Below are 22,282 nucleotides of genomic sequence, written 5' to 3'. Positions count from 1 at the left end.
CCCTCTCTGAGAAGGACGAACGGTTATTTTCTCGAGGATGCTTTACTCAGGCACAAACACTTTCTGGGAATAGCCCGTGGGTATGGTGAACAGCTCCCAGTGTTTGACAAGAGGCTTCTCCAGAGGCAGTGGGAGACAAGAAGCAGAGGAGCCTGGGGGTGTCACTCAACAGATAAGGAGCCTCTGAAAAACTTACATCTGGCAGTAACTTTCTTTCTCAGTCTTTACCGTTATAGTTATCTGTCTTTCCAACCTCATTGTTTAAATGTAATGTTCACTTGAGAAGTCCTAGGTAAGAAAATCATTTAAGGATTGTGAATCACCCTCTGCCCCACTCAGACAGCAATGAGAAGGGCAACGTGAGAGGCAGCTTCATCTATGGCCCAGCCCCAAAGTGCTTCCTGCTCCGTCTTCACCAGGAGTGGGCCATATGCCCTCATGAAAGCATGCCTATTTAGTGATGTGGCGGCACTGCTTAACCAATACAGTGTAACGAGATCTTCCTTGTGTTATGTTCCAGGGAAAGATGAAATGTGGTTCCCTGGCTCCTAAGATGTCTCTGGATTCTGAAAGCTGAATCCCAGCTGGCTGTAGGTGGTAGCTACATTCCTACCAGTAAAAAGAAACACTTCTAAAAACCCCAGGTCGGGTGTGGTGGCTCACACCTGTAATCCTAGCAATCTGGGAGGCCGAGGCAGGAGGATCGCTTGAGCTCAGGAGTTCGAGACCAGCCTGAGCCAAGAGGGAGACCCCGTCTCTATTTAAAAAAAAACAGGCCCTATATGCTCTTAGCTCTTAGACATCTAACAATGAGTTGAGGAAAGTGGTTCTTCCTAAGACTTTAGGCTGGAAATCCACCTGCCATCTATGCCACTGCCTCTGTTCCATCTCCTGTGACCATTAGGTTAGCTAACATTTGTGTTCTTCAAACTACAGATTCCATATCCCTCTGCCTGTCACCACCGCTCCATGGTGCCTGTTACCACTTCAAGATCTATGTGTGATCTTGGTTCTCTGTACAAAAAGGGCTTGGTAAGTGGTTGCTAGAGGTGGGAATGGGAAGAAACCGTATAGAGACATGAAGGTTCTTGTTGGGGTAAGCAACGTGTTCTAAAACTAAAGGAGCAATAGCTCAAGAGTACAAGGTTCCTTTTTTGAGGGGATGAAATGTTCTAAAACTGACTGGTGATGGTTGCACATATCTATAAATACACTAAAAACCACCGAATTGTAATTTGGGTGAAATGTATGGTGTGTGAATTTTATCTCAATAAGGCTGTTAGAAAATGTCCTAAAACAATTATGGTGATGGCTGCATAATTCAGTAAATTTACTATAAATCATTGAATCCTATTTAAAATGGGTGAATTTTATGTTATATAAATTATACCTCATTAAAATTAGGGGGAAAAAAGGGTAAGTGTAACTAGCAGTTCGCAAGAGGCTCAACAAACGGCCTCTGAATTTGCTTCGGCAAAGGACGCTATTTGCCCTACAAACCAAGGTCCGAAGAACACCTGCTCTCCTCCTTCCCACTGGATCTTCAACATGCACTTAACCCCTGTTGGTCACCAAACCCTTCCTCCACACTGTACTCTCTGCTCTTTCAGATGCTCTCCTCTCTCGGTCTCCTTCTGTCTCTCCCATGGGCACTTCCCGTTCAGTGTGCCTGGCAGTGGTTGTGGGGCCCAGGACCCTGCTCTTGGCCTACTCTTCTCTAATGACTCCAAGTCCATGGCTTTGGCATATCTCCTCTGAGCTCCAGATCAACATAACCAGCTGTATGCTGGATACAACCATGTGGATATCACCCTATACTCTCTCGCATATACAATCAATCGTGAATTCCTGCTAAATTCTACCTCCAAAGTGGTTTTTATTTTGTTGCATCCTCTTCAACAGGCCTTCATCGTCTGTGACCTGCTATTGTAATAGCCTCCAATTGGCCCTCCTAAATATATGTTGCACACGATGACCTGAGTGATCAATATGCAAATGTGGCCACAATACTCCTCATCTTCAACATCTTTTGATGGTATCCCTAGAGAATTAATTGCCTAGATAATTAATCAAAACCCCTGAGCTGAAATGAAAGCTGTCAGACACTATAGGGTAGTTCACTCAGCACTCACTCCTACCCCCTTCTAAGTTTGACTTTCTTACTATAGAGGCTGGGAAACTGAAAGCTAAATTTCCTAGACTCCTTTGCAGCTCAGTTCTTCACAAGATCTAGCTTCTTCCTAGCACATGCTCCCACATAAGACTTGGGGCAGAAGTGAGCAATGTGAGATGGCAACTGTGCTAGAAACCTAGTCTTTGGGCAAGCATGGTAGCAGAAGTATCCAGTTCTTTTGTAGCACCTGTTAGGTTTCACAGTGACAGTCATATAATGTAGTTGCATACATCTATAGCTACTCTGTTCCCTCCTAAGCAGCATCTAGGCTTGGTTCACTGCCCCTTCCACAGGCTTTGTAAGCTACCCAGCATCTTATAATAAACCCCCTTCTGCTTAAAAGAGTAGAAAAAAGTAGACTCCAGTCTGCAACCAAGAACCCCAATGGACACACATGACATTTAATGCCTTCCAAGATCAAGTCTCATCTCCCACCTTACAACCTAAGACTGATGTTTCTAGTCTGTGATTTTGCTTATGCTTCTCCTTTGCTTTGAAGTTTCTGCCCATCTTTCTTGGTCTGAACTCTGACTCACCCTTCAATACTGAGCTCTACTGGATCACCAGGTTGGGATGAATGTTTTTTCTCTGAACTCCACAGAAGCTGGCTACCTCCTTTGCACATGCAGCACATTACAAGAAACGATCTACCTATCTATGTGTTATACCAGAGACCACATCTTATCTTTGTAACCTTTAAGCCTACCCACAGTGTGGGGCACACAGCAGGTACTCAAAAAGTGTTGGCTGAGTTTAACAAACTGTGAAGTCTAAGTCTTCTTTAATCCCTGCCTCCTTACTCACGGTTAATCACAGTTTTTTTCCTGCTTGTCTACACTCACTGAGTTCATAAGGCTCTCAATTTAATTCTTTTCGCCTAAACTCTCATTCCAGCTATTAATAACTCTGTAATAACCATCAAGGCATTATAAGATGCCCTATTGTGAGCTCCAACTAAGCATGGTCAAGGGAGAAGGCCTGTTTCTTTCTATTGTGCTATTACCAAAAATAGACCCCCTTCTTACCTGCTTACCAGGCTTAACATCCAACTAATTTTTGACTGTTTTCACCTTCAATGGGAAGGGGCCTGGGCACAGTGGCTCACACCTATAATCCTAGCACTTTGGGAGGCCGAGGCAGGAGGAGCACTTGAGGCCAAGAGTTTGAGGCCAGCCTGAACAACATATCGAGACCATGATTTCACAAAAACTACAAAAATTTGCCAGGCGTGGTAGCACATGCCTGTAGTCCCAGCTACTCAGGAAGCTGAGGCAGGAGGATCTCCTGAGCCCAGGAGTTTGAGGTTGCAGTGAGCTATGATGATGCCACTGCATTCCATCCCAGGCAACAAAGCAAGACCCTGTCTCAAAAAAACAAAACAAATAACGTAGAAAGGGGCTAAACTGGTTACGGTGGCAGATGCTGCTGGTTACTAACTCAAAAGCCATTCTTCCTCTTTCTTTCTTGCCCTCAGAACCATAATTTTGTTAGGACATTAATCTTCCATTGGCTTGGAAGGTGACTGTTCCCCAGCCTCAGAGGGATAAATCATGATAATAATTCTCAATGCCCTTCCCAGTGGCTGGAGAGTGGATATGAGCATGTGATCCAGTCCTAGCCTGTTGGCCCTGAAGGACGGTGTGCTGGAGAGGCTTCTGTGAAAGGTCTTGCTTCCTAATAAAGACAAAAGCATAGACAGAAATGTGCTGTGTTTACAAGGAATGCTTAGGGCTGCTGTAGGCATTCTGTGACCACGAGACATTGCTGACCGGCTGAGGATGGAAGCACCTGGGTTCTTAAGGATGTCACTGAGCCATGGAATTAGGCAACCCTAAAACTGATCTACAGTTGCATCCATATTATATGAGAAACATAAATGTTACCATCTAGAAAACTTTTAGTTGAGTGTTTTCTTACCTGCAGCTGGACACATTCCATCTGATATTACTACACTCTTTTGCATAATATTGAAGTCAACCTGTTCCACCCAACCTTTTCATCATGATCTCTGACGTAAGTCCTAGGAATTCCAGCTGATTACTAGCCTCTCTCCATTTTCCTCATCTATTGCAGCAATTATTTGTCTCATCAGGGTCCTTTCCTTCCAACTACAAACATGTGACTGTCACTGTTAAACATATATACAGGAATTTCAACAAATCCACTCTAGTGAGAATGTCTGGACATGAGGCATTTCTGAAGTCCATCTAATAGCCTATTTTTTGGCCACAACCTCCTGGTTCTTCCATCTTTCACCTTTTCGAACGTTGCTCTTTCAACCTTCTCAAGAGCTCCAATTCCTCGATCCCACCACCTTTTCCTAGCAAACTGGTTCATTCTTAACACTTTTTTTTCTACCGAACCCGAAGCCCTTGGCTGACTACTTGAAGCAGCAACTGATCTTCCCTCACTCTTTTATCTGGTACCGCATGCTCTCTGCATTTATCACCGGTTCCAGGGTATGGCTGGAGAAAATCACACAACTGAGGCCTCACCCACCAATGACTTCCTGTGGTAGGCAGACAGGCCCTCTGTGCAGCTAGACATGTCCTGTTCTTTCCCTCTTCAGTATCCTCTGTCGCAGATCTCAGAAGCAGTTCCAAACTTTCACTACTCTCATGTCACAGTCTCACCTCCTCCTTTTAGCAGATAACCATGATTTTACTTCATGGAGAAAACAGATGAGTTCCTTCAACTTGCTTTACCAACACCTACAAATTATCTCTATCTCTTCTATCCCATCCTTTACCATTAATCTCAGGAAAAAATGCCCCTTCTTACATTCAGACTAACCTCTCCATCAGTGTTGTGTGTTTTTTTTTTTGTGGTAAAATACAAAATTTACAATTTTAGACATTTTTTTTCTTTTTTTTTGGAGACAGGGTCTCTCTCTGTCACCTGGGCTAGAGTGCAGTGGTGTCACCATAGCTCACTAAAGCCTCAAACTCCTGGGCTCAAGCAATCCTCCTGCCTCAGCCTCCTGAGTAGCTGGGACTACAGGCACACACCACGACGCCCGACTAATTTTTCTATTTTTAGTAGAGACAGGGTCTCACTCTTGCTCAGGCTGGTCTTGAATTCCTGGCCTCAAGCGATCCTTTTGCCTCAGCCTCACAGAGTGCTAAGATTACAGGTGTGAGCCACTGTGCCTGGCCAATTTTAAGTATATAGTTCTACAGCATTAGGTACATTCTCATTGTTGTGCAACCATTATCACCATCCATCTCCAGAACTTTTTCATCTTCCCCAACTGAAACTCTGTACCTAATAAACACTAACTCCTCATATTCCTCCTGGTTCCAGGCAACCATTATTCTACTTTCTGTCTCTATGAATTTGACTACTCTATATATACATATATATTCTATATTCTACATGTAGAATCTATATTATATGTGTAGAATCATATAATATTTGCCTTTTTGTGACTGGTTTATTTCACTTAACATAATGTTTTCAAGGTTCATCCATGTTGTGCCATGTGTCAGAACTTTCTTCCTTGTAAAGGCTGAATAACATTCCATTGTGTGTATATACCACATTTTATTTATCCATTCATCTGCCAATGGATACTTGGGCTGCTTTGACCTTTTGTGAATAATGAATGCTGCTATAAAAACGTGTGTGCAAATTCCAACAGTATTCTTGTCCTCATGCATCAGGAGACAGGAGTCAGGCTTGCTTTTGCTAGCTTTCTGTTTTCTGTTCAAACTCACTCTCTCTACAAGCTCCTTCCCCCATAACCTATAAAACATATTCAAGTTTTTCAGACCACCTCTATAAAAATTCTCTAAATCACCCATAAAAAAAAAAGCCCCTCCCAGTGTTAGCTCTTCCCTCAGCTCTTCATAGTACACATGACCTGTTCATTTATATGTGTGTCTGTGTGTGTGTGTGTGTGTGTGTGTGTGTGTGTGTGTATTTCCTGCCCCCTATGCCCCTTCATGCTCGGCCAGGATTTTTTTTGTTTTGGAGATAGGGTCTCGCTCTGTTGCCTGGGCTAGAAAGCAGTGGCATCATCATAGCTCACTACAACCTCAAACTCCTAGGCTCAAGAGATCCTCCTGCTTTGACCTCCCAAGTAGCTGGGACTGCAGGCACATGCCACCATGTCTGGCTAATTTTTGTATTTTTATAGAGACAGGGTCTTGCTATGTTATAGGCTGGTCTTGAACTCTTGGCTTCAAGCTATCCTCCTGCCTTGGCATCTGAAAGTGCTAGAATTACAAGTATGAGTCACTACACCCAGCCTTTTTTTTCTTTTTTCTTTGAGGAAAAAAAAGCCCAGGTTGGGCTTCAACTTTTGGCTCAACTGATCTTCCTGCCATAGCCTCCCGAGTAGCTGGGATCACAGGCAGGAGCCACTGCACCTGGTTTATTTTTACTATTGAGTGCAAAACTTGCTTTTGTTTACAGGTATTTGAATCAGCTCAGTAAAGGATTTACTGACTCTTACAGAAAAATACATATTTAGATTCAGATTTCTACACGGGAAACCTGTGGGAATGATGACAGGGTAAAAATCAGACTCCTCAAGGAAAACATGAAATGACAAATATTCCCCCTAATGTACAGCTGGGAAGCAGCCAACAGATGGCAGTCAATGGTCATTCAGGGAGGATTATGAGAAAAGCGACAGTTCCTTACGTTGATGAATGAAGCATTGATGTAATCAGAATCTGGAACCCCTTCAACTGGTGTCAGGTGGACTCTAGAGTGGTCATCTAGGAAAAAAACCCAAGAATTAATATTTCAATAAAATCCAATTTTATTTTCCACTCTTCCTGATGTAACCAGGATAGCTGAGACATCTGTGCCTATGTGTACAGAGACACACATGTATAAAGATATCATAATCCAACACTATTTGTAATAGCAAAGATTTGGAATATCTCAGCTATCATTAGGATACTAGTTAAATAAAGATATATCCACAATATGGAATACTAAGCAGTTGATAAAAAAGCAAAGTGTTTCTTGACAGATGAACTGACAATATTCTTAAAAGAAAAAAGTCAGAACATGTATATATCATATATTTAAAAAAATATGTAATATATTCACCCCCACCCATACATATGTACACAAATAAGATGACAAAAGTATCTGTACATGCCTAGTGTAGTGATCTCTATAATTTTTTTAGTGCTATACTCCACCAATAAAAATTTGAGTGGCATCGCTGATACATGTTCATTTATTGGTAAATTATGCACATGTACTAATGTATTATGCACCCCAAAATATAAAATTTTTTAAAGGATGAATAAAAAAGTAAATATAACAATAAAGGGAAGTTCAAACATCTTCCTCTCACATCCCACTAAATTATGCATATCCCATTTTGGAGACCGCTGGCCTAGAAAAATGTCTGTATGTTATAGATCTCAGCAATGGCTAACTCGGGAAAGAGGTTATAAAGAGAACTCTGTATTGGAATTTGTTTCAATGAGCACTACAAAACACCACCACCACCACAACCTGCTTCCTGACTGGTCCTAGTGAAGCTGTTCTCTCTGGCCTACGAGAAACTTTAGGCCTGGCACAAAAATCCTGGTCAACCACTTAATTGACTCTGTGAGCATGTGCGGTCACCCTGGGAACTATAAAGGCCCTTTCAGTCCAAAGGCTTAACCCTACTGTTATTACCAACCACAAGATTCTTTCTATCCTCAGAAAATCTGGCTAGAGATGTAGTTTTGGGTTACATCCCAAGAAATACTACAAACACTCACAAGGCAAGATGTTTACATATCGATTTTTTTCCTTGTTTTCCTCCTTGGAGGCAGCTTCACAGGTGGCCTGGATAGGACAAGCAGGGAGAGCCTGAAAGATTAAAAGAAATTAGAGGAGTTATTAGCAGGGATAGACACCAAGCATGCAAACTGCTGCACCAAATCCTGACCTGGCAGCAAATTCTACCTTTTCTTGGGGGGATAAACATGGGCCCAGGTGAATACTTGCAGCCTAACATAGAGAATGGACTTCTCCCCTAAATAGCCACAAGCTCCTTAGAGTTCAACAACAAGAATCTCCAGGAGGCAGAATGCCTTTCCAGTGACTGTAAGCGAAGCCTGCTGTTTTTGTGATTACTATGTGGTTAGGGACCTATTACAATGCTCGGTCAAAATGGACCACCCATGTAAATCAGCGAGGGGACATAACTGAAGGAATGGGCCATTTATCTTCATGCTAACCACCCCACAAAGATGACGTACATCTCAGAGTGAACCAGACAGGAGGGCTCTGGATGCTCAGCTGAATTGGGTTCTCTCTAGGGGTCTGACAAGGGGGCATGGCACCCCAGCCTCTAACATCATGTGGCAAAAAAGCAAGGACTGGTGGGTGAATAGGAGGGCATTCACATGGATACAACGGTTAGGAAGAAGATCTGGATGAAGTGACATTAAATTTGTAGCACTTTAGAACAAAAGTAAATTAGCGCAGGGAGGTATGTGGATAAGCATAAAATGGTTTGACATGAGATAGTCTGGGTTGTATGAACTGGGGCAAATCTGTTATCTTATGTGTGGCACAGAATAAACGTTCAACAAATGCATTTTATGAGAGTAGGAAGGTAAGTTTTTTTATTTGAACTGTTCTCCTCTTACATGTTCCATATATTCAAAACTAAGAAAGTAAAAAGGAAAACATTTTAAAATTCCAACACTTATTCCAAATAACTGATATGTTTTATGAGCATTAAAAATATTTATACTTTTTGACCTATCAACTCCACTTCTGAGAATCTACCCTAAGGAAATAAAAATCTCTGTGTTCAAATTAATTACTTCATCATTATGTAGAATAACTCCAAACTGAGAACAACCGTAGCATTCAGCAGTAGGGTAACAGTTAAGTAAATTATAGTTTATGTATTACTTCTTACTCATTCTCTCAACAAATACATATTGTGTACCTATTAGGCACCAGGCTAGGTATAGAGCAAAGAGTGGTGAATCAAACATATACATGGTTCCTGCCCTCACGGACAACACAAACTTGTGGGTGAAAAGCAGACATTAAACAAATAAAACAATAAATATGTAATTACGTATCACGATAAATGCAATGAAAGAACAGAATGCTACTAGAGATGAAGTATCAGAAAGGGCCAAATTTAGACGAGGGGTAGGTCTCTATGAGGAAGGATGAGTGTGGAAGACAGTATTCCAGGCACAGGTAACAGCATTTGTGATAATCCAGAGGCAGGAGAAGGCTTGGCTGTGTAAGAAACCACAAGGTTAGTGGAGGAGTCATGCAGAAAGTGAGGTTGGTGGGGATGGCAGAAGGAAGTGGGAGGAGATGAGCTTGGCAAGGTCAGATCATTCATTTCCATGTAGGTACTTGAAAAGAGAGATTGGATTTATCTTTACGTACATGAGGAAACCATTAAAGTTTTTTTTTTTTTTGAGGCAGAGTCTCTTCCTGTTGCCCTGGCTGGAGTACAGTGTCATCATCATATCTTCCTGTGACCTCCAACTCCTGGGCTCAAGCGATCCTCCTGCCTCAGCCTCCCGAGTAGCTGGGACTACAGGCATACACCACCATGCCTGGCTAATTTTTTCTTGTTTTTCAGTAGAGACAGGGTCTCACTATTCCTTGGGCTGTTCTCAAACTCCTGAGCTCAAGCCATCCTCCTGCCTCAGCCTACCAGAGTGCTAGGGTTATAGGTGTGAGCCACCATGCTTGGCTGGAAACCAGTGAAGTTTTAAATGTGAGATCCATTTATTAAAGAATCACTCTGGTTACTATGTGGAAAATGGACTGAAGGGAGTCAAGAACAGAAGCATGGAGTGGAAACATGAAAATATGATGGTATAAGGAAATGGATGTATTTGAGATATACTCTGGAATTAGAATTACTAAATTTGGAGATGGAATGAAGGGAAGGTGGATTGGGGAGAGAAAGAGACAGGAATGAAGAATGACTCTCGGGTTTCTGGCTCTGACAGTTAAAAAAAAAAAAAATCCCAAAAAGATTAAATGAAGGAAATGCCAGCCCAAAGCAAACCAATACTGCCAGATGGAAGCAAGAGCTTTAAGAAGGGAACAAATATATTTCCTGGGAGCCAGCATAAAGTGCTAGGAGAAATTAAAGTGAAAGACTCAAAGATAAAGGGAATCAGGGTCTTATAGTCCATCTGCCCTCACCTACTCAAGAGATTTTCCTTTCAGAGTTAAAACCCTGGGAGTTCTACATGTGATTTCACTAAAAGAGGCAATTCCCTTTGACACTATGCTGCGAATAAATAAAGGGGAGAAAAAGAGTTTCCTGGGCTGGGCTCTTGCACATGGAACAGAGATCATACTTAAGAATGGAATTTCCCAATTCACCCACAGTTTGCTTTTTCTTCCTTCACACAGGATAGATTTCCACAGGTTCCCCCCAACTCCAGTACAGGGCAGGATGAGACACCAGGTTTTTAAGTCCTCATGACTAATCCAGAGGCACTACTTTTCCTGTACATCCTTTCTCTAAAATGATGTGGAATAGAGGTAATGACAAGACAACTGAAAACAGCCTTTAATACAGCAAGGTTGGGAATGACAATGACTGCCATCTAATAGTCCTATCAGCATGCCTAGCTCCCCCAGTCATAATAAAGAAAAACTAGGTTTCTGGGTGAGGTAAAGCTCTTAAAAGGAAAGTTAAAAAGAGTCATTGTTTTACAAGAGAAAAGAAGGGGCTTGCCCTGAGGAACATAGGGCTAGATGCAAAAGTTCAGAATGAAGAGCCTAAGTCCGAGATGAAAACAAGGGGAACCCTAGCGTTTAGTTTCTACTCTGAAAAACAGCTCATGGAGCTAGAAAGGAGCAACTGGGCGAGAAGCCTAAAAGATGTTAAACTCTCTAGGAACACTAGGTGGCATCAAAGACCATTTCACCTCTTGCTCAAGTCTTAACAGGAACTCGTTTTTTAAAATACGTCAGTTTTTAAACAATATCTTTCAAATTTATTCACACTTATTTAAAAAAAAGTATATGTCATTCAATTTAACTTAGAAGTTCTCTTTGGGCCCCTCTCCTCATATCCTCTTCCTTCCTTCCCTTTTCACAAGTAAACTTGTATCCCATATATTTTGTATTCTTAAAGAAGATATTATTATTGTTCAGTCTATTTTTTGATAAAAATGGAATTGTGATCAAGTGACGACTTACTTCTTTTTTGCTCAACATTATGTTCTTAAGATTCATCTAGGCTGTTCACTCATTTCAGCTACTTTGAGATTGTATCAAAATTTACTTATCCATTATACTACTGATGAATATTTGGGTTGTTTACAGCTAATGGTCCTGCTCTGAGAACAAATTTATGTGTGTTTCTCCTGCACACGTTCAAGAATTTCAGGTATGAGTATCTAACCTTACCAGATAAGGCTAAATTGTTTTTCAAAGCAGTTGTACCAATTTATACTTCCACCAGCGACGTACGGTGTTCCACTTGTTCTGTATCCTCATCGATATTTGATATCATCAGGCTTTACATGCATTAAATGTAGTTTTAATTTACATTCCTCCGATTATCAATGAGGTTCATCATCTTTCCACGGTTTTCTGGTCAAAAGGCTTTCCTCTACTGTGAAGTACCTAGTCGAGTGTTTTCCCCGTTGTTCTACTGGATTGCTTGTTTATTTTTTTATTAATTTGCATTCGTATATTCTGGATACTTGTCCTTTACCAGTTATCCATGTTACAAATATCTTTTACCAAGTGTTTGGCCTACCCTTGCATTTTCTTTATGGTTATCTATTTATGAACAGAATCTTTGCATTTTCCTATAGTCAAATTCATCAATGTAAGTCTTAAGAAATTCTTTCCTACTGTGAGATTATAAGTATATTTTACTACATTATTGTCTCTATATTTTATCATTTTGTCCTTTCAATTTCAGTGTTTACAACAATTGGAATTCATTTGTTTGGTATGAGACAAACATTCAATTTGATTTGCTCCCACAGGGTTACCCAATGGTCCCAAGCACTATTTATTGTAAAGACTATCCTTTTCCCCACCCAAACTGCAACAGCAATTCTGTCATAAATAGGTTTCCACTTACACATGGATCTGCTTCTGGGCTCTCTATTTTATCCCACTGGTCAATGTGACTATCCCAGAGCCAATACAAAACTGTTTTAATAACTAAAATTTTATAATCTCTTTATATCTGGTAAGGCAGGTCTCCTCACCTTGTTCTTCTTCTTCAGGAATGTCTTGGCTATTCTTGATCTTTTCTCCTCCATATAAATTTTAGAATCAGCTTGTCAAGTTCCACAAAAAACCTGTTGGGATTTTTATTGGAATTGCATTGAATCTATATATCAGTTTGGGGAGAAGTGACATCTTTACAATATTGAGCCTCCTAATCCATTGATTCTATCTCTTCACTAATTTAAACCGTTTTCTTTTAAAGTGTTCAAGCATTTGTATAATTTTCTCTAAATATTTTGTTACATTATCCCTAGGTACTTTATATTTTATGTATATTTTATATAAATGGCATCTTTTAAAAGGTATTATTAGATTTTCCATTTGTGGCCTATGTATAGAAGTGTATTAATTTTTATGCTGCCTTTGTATCTAGCAACCTTGCTAAAATAACTTTTTAATTCTAATAATTTATCTGATGAGTCTTTGGATTTTTCTAAAGACAATATTCTCCTCCATGAAAAATTCCTATTTTGTCTCTTCCTTTGCAATCCTCATACCTTTCATTTCTTTCCTTGACTCACTGCGCTGCCTAGATCTCCAGTACAGGACTGAATCTCATTCACTTTTAATGCTTGAATCCCCTTTTCAATACTCTCACCTAATAGTCACTGGTGCTTGAAACACTGCAGAGATGGGAAATTTACTACTTTCCAAGGCAATTCTTGGAAGAGTTCTGTTTAAAAGGAACCACATCCAGATACACAATTTCTTTTGCATTTCCCTTGTACTAAGTAGTGTGAAACACAGATGTCAGGTGGCACCTTCTCTGCTCCTTGCAAAGCCTGAACCCTCAACTCTCCAGACTACTGAATTTCAAAGCCCTTGCCACAGTTCCTGCTAAATCCCATAGGACTTTGGCTCTCATTCATTTATTTTGAGATAATTCATCAATGTAAAGGTTCTTTCACCTCTGCCTCAATTCAGATGCCACACTCAGTCCCATCACCAGATTACACACACACACTCTCTCTTCACCGGGCTTAACTGTGTTATTAAAGATGTGAGGTCCTGAGGAAGGAGGTCACATCTTACAATGCACAGATTCTGACGGTCTCCCTGGCTCTACCTTTTCCTCTTTTTTCTCTCTCTTATCCCCTTCTTCTCAGGAGCTAACCAATTTTTTTTTCTTTTTAAACCTTGAGCATGCTTTAGGGACCTCAATGAGTGGCTTTTCCAAATGTTCCATTTAAATAAATTCAACGACTCCTCCAAAGACAAATGCTAGTAAGTAAAGAAGTTCCAGCTTGTAACTAGGATGAAAGCCATAGCCTGGAACTTCTGATTATGGTAGGCATTCATAGACATGCTACAGGGTCTCCTTTCAGCCAAACAAAGTCAAACATCTGAGGACAGTTGTCATGTCCTATGCCTACTGTTCCTTCAGCTGTCACATCTATGGTCCAATTTCTCTCCGGAACATCCCATTTGGTAATATCCCTTTTCACAGCGAACTGACCACAAGACTCCTGGCACAGTTAGAACTAGGGATAGTAGCTTCTTTATTCTAGATGCTACATATCCATTACAGCATATTAAGGTCCATTAGCTTATTTCCCATATTAAAAAGAAAACTCTGCTTTAAAAAATATTATTTAAAAAAATGCTTGTTGTAAAACAAAGTCAAATAATTCAGCAGAAAGCAGTTTCCTATCTCTCCTATTTTCCACCCCCTTTGTAGCAAGTCACTGTTGACAGTTCATAGCATTCTTCCAGACTCAAAAAAAAAAAAGTATTAACACACCCAAACACACACAGATATACAGATATTTTTTAAAAATAAAAATGTGATTATACCATGTACTCTGCTATGTTTTCTCACATAACAATATGATTGGGAGATCCTTGTGAACACATTTCTTTTAATGACAGTATAGGATTTCATAATGGATATAAGAAATCATTTAGCCATTCTACTTGATAGATATTTGCTTTTTATTTTCTTTGCTATTATAAATAATGCTATAATCAAAACGCTTATACAAATACACACTTGTGCACGAGGGTTTTTCTGTTACATAGAGTCCCAGAAGCTAGGTCAGATAGTGTAAGCATTTAAATTTTGGTTACTATTGCCAAATCATCCTTCCAACGCTATACCAATTTAAACTCCCTCCACTTGTGTATATCTATTTCCCATATTTTTGCCCACATTTGATATCAATCTTTTAAAATTTTCATATCTGACAGGTCCAAAATAATGGTTGGCTTTAATGTATACTTCCCTGATTACTATATACATTGATCTTCTTTTCTATGTTTATAAACCATTTGTGTTTCTTCTGTAAATTGCCAATTTTTTTACTGAATTGTTTACCTTTTCCTCATAGGTTTGTAGAAGCTCTTTAAATTGTATGGAAAACTTTTTGTTTACCTGTGGCAAATAGGTTCTCCCCTTTGGCCACTTTTTAATGGCATTATTTGTCATACAGATGTTTAACATTTTAATATATTTATTATCTACCAATCTTTTCCATTCTGGTGTGTGAATCTTATAGTTAATTTAGAAAGGCCTTCCCCACATGATGACTATAAAAACATTATTCTATGATAGTAGACACAAACTGCTGTGTTTTCCCTATGTGCTATCTCTCCTCTTCCCTTCCAGGGATGATTGGTCCAAGCATAGTCATACTTGACTCATACCTGGGCCAATCAGATTCTCTTTCCCAGGATTTTGAAAACTAAGTGCTTCCCTAGGAGGGCCCCAGAGCCACCAAGGTAGTACCTGCTCTGCCCAAGGCCTGGAACTCCAACTCATCTTTTGATTCTGCTAGCTCCTCCAGTGTATTCCTAAATTGACAGTTCTGTTTGGTTTTTGCTTAATTTAGTTGAGCTGACTTCTCTTGTTTTTAACTTTGGACCTTAAATGACTTAGCGGTTAGTATCAGAGTGGGTTGTAGCTGAGAAACTGTTGGGGGAAATGTGGGTGATGTAAGCTTGTTACTGGGTTCAGATGGAAGGAAACAGACTGCCAACCAATTTCCAGGATGGGAAAAAGCAAGCCACTCACAGTTCACATCTGTACAACTCTACTTCAGTTAATACTTACAATTACCTGGGATGTATTCTTGCTAGTGGTAAAGGGGTGGGAGTGTCCCAATTAAAAGGAGATGAGAAATGTTGAAACCAAGAAGATTACTTCTGACAATATTAAGTAACAAACAAGAAAAAGCCCAGCTCCAACATCAAATGTTCACCTCCAAATGATAGCACAAGACTCAGGGCTTTTCTATGACTATAAATGTATTTTGCTAAACCAACTGTTACAATTTCAGGATTTTGCTGGTTACTGAATTTTAATGCCAAGAGAATTCGCCATCTTTCCTGGGGTGTTCATGTGAAAGATAAGGCTTTAAGTGAGACGACTGAAATAATTATGAAAGGAAACAGAGTACGTGGAAAAAGTTAACTTCCAAAAATCTCTATTATGTTCTCTATAGTATTTTGCTTTCATGATGAAAACTGCCCCATAGCCCAGGTCTCATTGCTTATGGATAATCAGGATATAAGCATAACACAATCTGGAGAGTAAAATACATAAATAAAGTAGAAAAGCAAAGAGCTAATAAATACCTAGAAGAAATTATGGGAATTCACTCAGTTGCATAATTAAAAATTATAGGACTAGTCATTGATATAGATTTGGGGGATGTCAAACCGAAGAGGAGAGAGGATAACTTTTGGATGAGGCCAAATTTCTAGTTGGTATGGTCAAATGAACTTGTGCAGGTAGTGTAACAGCTCAGGCACTGGCCACAGTTTTAAGGCTGGGTTAGGGTGACTAGTGGAAATCTGGACTGAATGCTGGATTCACCGAGTTGATAATGAAAAGCCAGAAAATCTCAGCACAAGTAGAGGAGATCAGAGTGGTACATGGGCTCTAAAGGCTCAACCTTTCTACCGATACCTTCCAGTATGTCCTTGAGGGAATCCACAATACGTGCTTGCTGGAGGGTGTGCACTGGTGAGGAAAAGTGCTGGAATCTTTCAGAAGTGCTTTCCTGGCTGTCCTCTCCACACTGAGATGCTAGTAAAGGGCCTGGCTTCAAAATGGGTTCTTGATCTTAGAGGGTTGGAAGGCATGTCAGAGGCCACTGGCATTAGAACTCAGAAGTTTATGGTTGTGAGTAATTCACTGTGAAGCTCCCAATAACAAAAATGGAAGGTAGCTAGCCCAGGTCAGTTTAGGTAGCCTACTAAAGACCATATGCTAGAGAAATAGCCCCTCTCATCCAATTCCTAGGCCTGGATCATTTCATAGACCAAGAACCCTCTGATAAGGGAGAGGAAAGGCACCGCCAAGGGAGAACCCTGCCACAGCACATCAACACTCATATATAACCATGAACCTCCCTCTTCATCTTTGCCTAAGAATCTATAGTTATTTACCACGGTAACTGCAAACTGGGTAAAGGGAAATGCATCTTTTGGGGCCTACTGGGTTCCAGCCTTGAGCTAACTAATTCCCAGGATCCCAGAATGTCACCATGATATGCTAATTAGAATGCAGTCTTTGCAGGCCAGGTGATGGAAGGAGTTTTGGCCCAAACTGGCTTCACACTAGGAGCTACCTATTAAGTGGCAGAATAGCCACACTGATTCCCTAACCCATTAGATAGGGACCTTTACAGAAAGAGCAAATGCAAGCTCCCAGAGCAGCGATCTCTCTTTCCCAAAAGTCTAAGTCCCTTAGTGAATTGCATGATCTTAAGTGCTACAGAAAACTTTAAAAGCTGCAGGATAATGATGAGATAATCCATTTACATCTCTGAGTTTAGTGATGGCATGGAGTGAGTGTTCAGTAACTACTAGTATTAGCTATTCTGTTGTTTCATATTACCTCTCCACACAAGCCACCAAACAGACTAGCACGAAAGATCGACAAGTCTTTACGAATGTCAGTGGACTATGGTAAACTCAATCAGTTGGAGCTGCAGATTTATAGTTGCTTTTCCTAGATGTACTCTCCTTCCTACAGATTAACACAAAACTCCTGGTTACGCTATTAATAGGGGTAAGTGTATGTTCTTTTTAAATTGTGCAGACTACCTAAGGCAGTTACCTTTTCTCAAGACAGGAGCAGCCTTAGTGATAAATAATCTTGACCTTTCTGTGCTGTGATCTGGTTCATGAGGATTTTGTCTGTTTCACAGGACGTCACCCTGACAACTATACTGATAACACCAAGCTGACAGAAATTAAAGAGCAGGAAGTTATGTTATCTTAGATATACATGCTAAGATGTACACAATACAGTGGCCTGCCACCTCAGCCAAGTTTTCTAAAAGTCAAAGACCTGCAGCATGACAGATCTCTCCTCCAACATAAAGGACAATTTGCTGCTCCTTGCTCCAACACCCCTCCCCTGCTTAGGACAAGGAGCAATGCTTCTAGGCTATTTTGGGTTTAGCATAGCATACCAGCAGTCCCCAATCTTTTTGGCACCAGGGGCCAGTGTCATGGAAGACAATTTTTCTATGGACCGAGGCCGAGTATGCTGGGGGTGGGGTTGGGGAGGTGATGTGGGGCTCAGGTGGTGATGTGTGGCCCACTTCCTAACAGGCCACTGACTGGTACTGGGCCACAGCCCGGGAGGTTTGGGGACCACAGGCATATACCATATGCTTGTATCCTACTCTGATCCATTTACTGAGTGATCAGAAAAGAGAAGGCTCTCCAGCTGATCTAGGCCATGGAGATACTGGCTCTGGTAGAGTCTATGGGGCTCTAAAGTGCTTATGGTAAGGCTAAAGAGTAGAATCATAATGAAAAACCCTAGGACATGGTGATAAGACCATGCTCCCAGCTTAATACTGTGCTCTAGAGTGGAGACTATAAGCCTGACCATAAGGCACTAGATATGCAAACGACTTCAACTCCTCTTCATAAACTAGGTATTATGTGATCCAATAAGCCATAAATTTGGACATGCCAAGCAGAATTCCACCATCAACTGGAAGTGATGTGCATAGGATGACTGCCACACAACCCACTCCCTCAACAAACACTCCTGACTGCCCGCTGACATCAACAGTTGACTGAAGGAAGAAAAAGTCCAGCCTGGTATACAAATGGCTTGATGAGACACGCTGGCCCATGCTGGAAGTAGACTGCTGCGGGGTAACCTACTTAACCAATGGCTCTGAATGAGTATAAACTGGAGCAAAATAGGAAATATTTATGTGCCATGTGAATCCTTACCAGACAGCATTCGTTGCTAAGAACACAGGAAATGATGGTCAGCTCTTTCCTTTGCTATCCCAGTGCTGGCCCAAATGAGCTCATAAACATGGTTGCCATGATAGCACAGCAAATGGCTCTCCTCACGATATCTATCTGAATTTACCCACCGTGCCTCCAGGACACTATCACCATCTAGGGATTTACTGGAAGGCCTTTATCATGGGATCTCAGGGAATATTACCTCTAAGCAAAATTCATGGCAAGGGGATCACACACTCCATCACCCAGAAGCAGTTGGTACTGCAGATTACGAAACAGTACAATGCCTACCACAGACCCAGGTATAGTGCTGAAGATGGGGTGCTGTCCTGTGGTGTATGATAAATGTTCTCAATCAATAATGAGCATTAAATGGTGCTGTTTTTCCAAAAGCCAGAAAAAAGGGTCCAAACTATTCCATTAAACTTTTGCCTGGTAAATGGTGTCCTGCTTCAACTCTTTCTGTCTCCTTCCATCCATTCTCTATATAGCAGTTAGTAATTTTCTCACTCTCCACTTCCCTAAGCCCTTCACTAGTGGAGCAGGTATGAGTGGTGATCTACACACCCAATAACCATTCCTCCTTTCCTTCTTTCCCAGAGCTCTTATTCTGTAGGGCTGTCCATCCATCCCCCACATGATCCAGGAATAATAATCTGGATTGGTTTCAGTTAGCCATAGTAACCCTATTTCTCCCTTGCTTGTGACTGGCTTAAGAAAGAGCATGCGACGAGGGAAGTCTCCAGAAGCTTCTGGGAAAATTTTCCTGATAAAAGGAAGAAGTGGTCATCCTTTTCCCACTGGACCTTGTTAGAGCTCCATGTGATGCTTAGAACTGGGGAAGCCATTGTGGCATCATGAGAGGAACCAGCCTACAAGACAAGCTGATACATGGCTTACTGGAAAAGTCTGAAGGAAAGTGAGAGTTTAGCAATGATGAATGAACCAACTCTGGAACTGCTCTTCTACGTTCTTAAGTCCATTCCCCTCTCCCTAATCATTACCACTTTAGGTCAATCTAGCAGCACCTCTGATCTTAACAACTTCTGCAGACCCTAACTCTATTCCCTGCAACTATTCTGATCTCTCCATAGGCTACTCTCCATATAGAAGCCAGAGTCATCTTTCCAAAATACAGATCTGGTTGGTCCATGGCTTTCTACTTCTCTCATGGAAAGCTACAAGATTGATGGAAAGCCAGCCTTCTTTGTTTCACCTCTTTCTATTCCCTTGAATCTCTGCCCTTTAGCCATACACATCCCTTCTTTAATTTTTTGAATGTACCCTTCCCTTATCCACCCTCACTCCTGACAATTTGCTCCTGCTATTTCCAGTGTCCAGAATGTTCCTTACTCCCCTTTCCCTGCCACCCTTGTCTATGATTAGGTATAAATTAAAACAACATTTATTCAAAGAATCTCTTCTGACCTGGGATTAGAATTGGTGGTTTGCAAACATGTTCCACTTCCTTGTGGGAATTATTAAAAATACAAATCTAAATACCCAAGAAAAGACCTGTGCTCTGCAGTCTGCCATGGTCCTCATTTCCAGACTGAGCTACTCCTACTGTCTACTTTAGACACTCTGAAACCCCTGCTCTATACTCTAAAAGGCCATCTCTTAATATGGGCTCCTACAACTATGCACTAGTCCTTTATATCCTGTATTGCTATTTGGACTTGTGTTGTTATTTTTGTTCCTGTTTATGGGGTTTCCCGACTGGACAGTGAGTTCCTTGAGAGTAGGGATTGGATCTGTTTTTGCTCCCTATCATAACCCTGGCAGCTGGAATAGTACCTGGCACGTATTAGATGCTTAAACAAAAGAAGTAACAGATGTGATAATGAATAGACAGATGATGGATGGATGGATGGATGGGTAGATTAGGAAACTGAGGCAAATCTCTTTTCCTTTCCTATCCACAATCACACAGGAAGAGAATCCAATAAATTTGGTAAAAACTTCTCACCTCTTAAGCATTAGAAACCTGTTTTCTACATCATGACCCAAAAGGCCTGACCTTAGGTCTGCCTTCCTCTCATCTGATACGCCACTTTCAACAAAGAACTCACATTAAATTCCTCTCTGAAGAGCTTATTGTCATCAGCCATTCTCCGGTTAATTTCCTCTTCCAGCTTGTCCACAGGCAGGGGTGGGTACTTCCTGTTGGTGCTTGGGGATCTGGCCAGAAGTGGCACACTTTGGGGCTCTGCAGTGCAGAAGAGGGGAAGAAGTCAGTCAGGTGCCCTGGGCACCCAACCCCTTTTCTGGAGACTAAATTGGGGATTGTATCTCATGGATCAAGCCTCCAAGATCTAGGGCTGTTTTCTTCAAAAGTTTTTTTTTTTCTCCCCTCTTTTTATAGTCTTGTTTTTTTTTAAAGGATGAGGAAACCCCTAATTTCTTGATTTTCCTCCTTGTCAGGGTTCCCCATGCCATTAAGGGGTGCCTTACCCACATCCTCAGTGCGGCCATTGGATAAGCGGAAAGAATTGGAATGGCTCCCAGCTTGCTTGTATTTCTTAAACCTAATGAGAAAATGTTCATAGTGAAAAACAAAGCATAGAGGAGCAAAAGGCAAGTCATTGGCTGTGTATTCCTACTTATCAACACAGTCTTTCTAAATCTCCTTCATCAAATAATCAGGCTCTTTCAGAGACAGGTCACACACATCCTGAGGCAGCTCCATGCCCTGGTGACTGAGTACCCTGGGCTGCTCTTGCTTACCCTCAGCATACTAGAATTCAACCCAGGTAACACCAACGGTATATTCTGGCTGGCACGGCTCTTTTGTGCAGCTCTAGTTCCAAGACCCACTAGAGAGCACAGCTGCACCAGGTGGAGAAAGGATGAGTGAGTGGAATACAGTGGGGGAGATAGGAAGATCTGTATCAAACAAAAAATCCTGGTATTTCATCAGTGCAGCCTGGGAGTCCCCAGGGAGAAGCCCAGAGCTTCAGACTGGGTGGGCACAGGTCTGGCCACAAGTCTCCTGCAGAATAATGGAGACACAAGCCAAATTGTAGGGGGCACACACGGTTCCCTTCTCTATCCCTGCAGAACAAGAGGGAGCACAGAACAGGTTAAGCCAAAGATAAGGCAGAGCTAAACCCCGTTAGGGCAGTAGCTTTAGCAGGAAGAGAACAAATGCACCACCCCCCTTCTCTCCCTTGGGTTCCCTTTCCTTGCTTCTGCTCGCTGTTTGAGTGGTAATGTCTAGAGGACTCTGACAGGAGGTCAAAAAGAGGAATCCTATAACTCACATGGTTCAGCTCAGCACACCAGGGCCAGGGGTCCCAGAGGGGCTTGGGGACAAAGCCCCAACTAGAAATAAAGTAGGCTTTTGTTGAGCATGTAATCTCACTGAGGCCCTTTTAGGGGTTGCTTCAACAGGGCTAGATCTGAAGATCCTGAAACACCTGTCACTAATAAAACAAACTGCGGCTTCTTACCCCAACCTCCAAACCACCATTTGGGCTTTAGATTGAACTGCAGGTGGGGGACTAGGCTTGGACAGATGGAAAAGGGGAGGATCCAGGGCTTAAGGAAGGCTATGTAGAGCTTTTAAACCATTTCTAAGTAGAATTTTAATCTTAGCACTATCATGAGTCATTCCCCCTCTATCCTATTCACTGTTCTTATCCTAATGTCTACTGGACTGTGTGGGCTTATTGA

General features: G+C 41.4%; 1 protein-coding gene across 2 annotated transcripts in view; it reads right to left on the bottom strand.

Moving 5' to 3' along the window:
- PTPRA (protein tyrosine phosphatase, receptor type, A) overlaps positions 1-22,282 on the bottom strand; it is a 140,994-nt gene that overhangs the window by 17,873 nt on the left and 100,839 nt on the right. For both annotated transcript variants that reach the window (XM_012637691.1, XM_012637692.1), the window contains 4 exons: positions 21,062-21,135; positions 20,680-20,816; positions 7,909-7,999; positions 6,821-6,897 (listed from right to left, as the gene is read on the bottom strand). In XM_012637691.1, coding sequence (XP_012493145.1) covers positions 6,821-6,897; positions 7,909-7,999; positions 20,680-20,816; positions 21,062-21,135 — 379 coding nt within the window. The remainder of the gene's footprint in view (positions 1-6,820; positions 6,898-7,908; positions 8,000-20,679; positions 20,817-21,061; positions 21,136-22,282) is intronic.

This window comes from Propithecus coquereli, unplaced genomic scaffold (assembly GCF_000956105.1).
Source record: "Propithecus coquereli isolate 6110/MARCELLA unplaced genomic scaffold, Pcoq_1.0 Scaffold122, whole genome shotgun sequence".
Classification (NCBI taxonomy): domain Eukaryota; kingdom Metazoa; phylum Chordata; class Mammalia; order Primates; family Indriidae; genus Propithecus; species Propithecus coquereli.
Note: the sequence above shows the minus strand (reverse complement) of the source record. Positions and strands in the feature narration are given on the sequence as shown.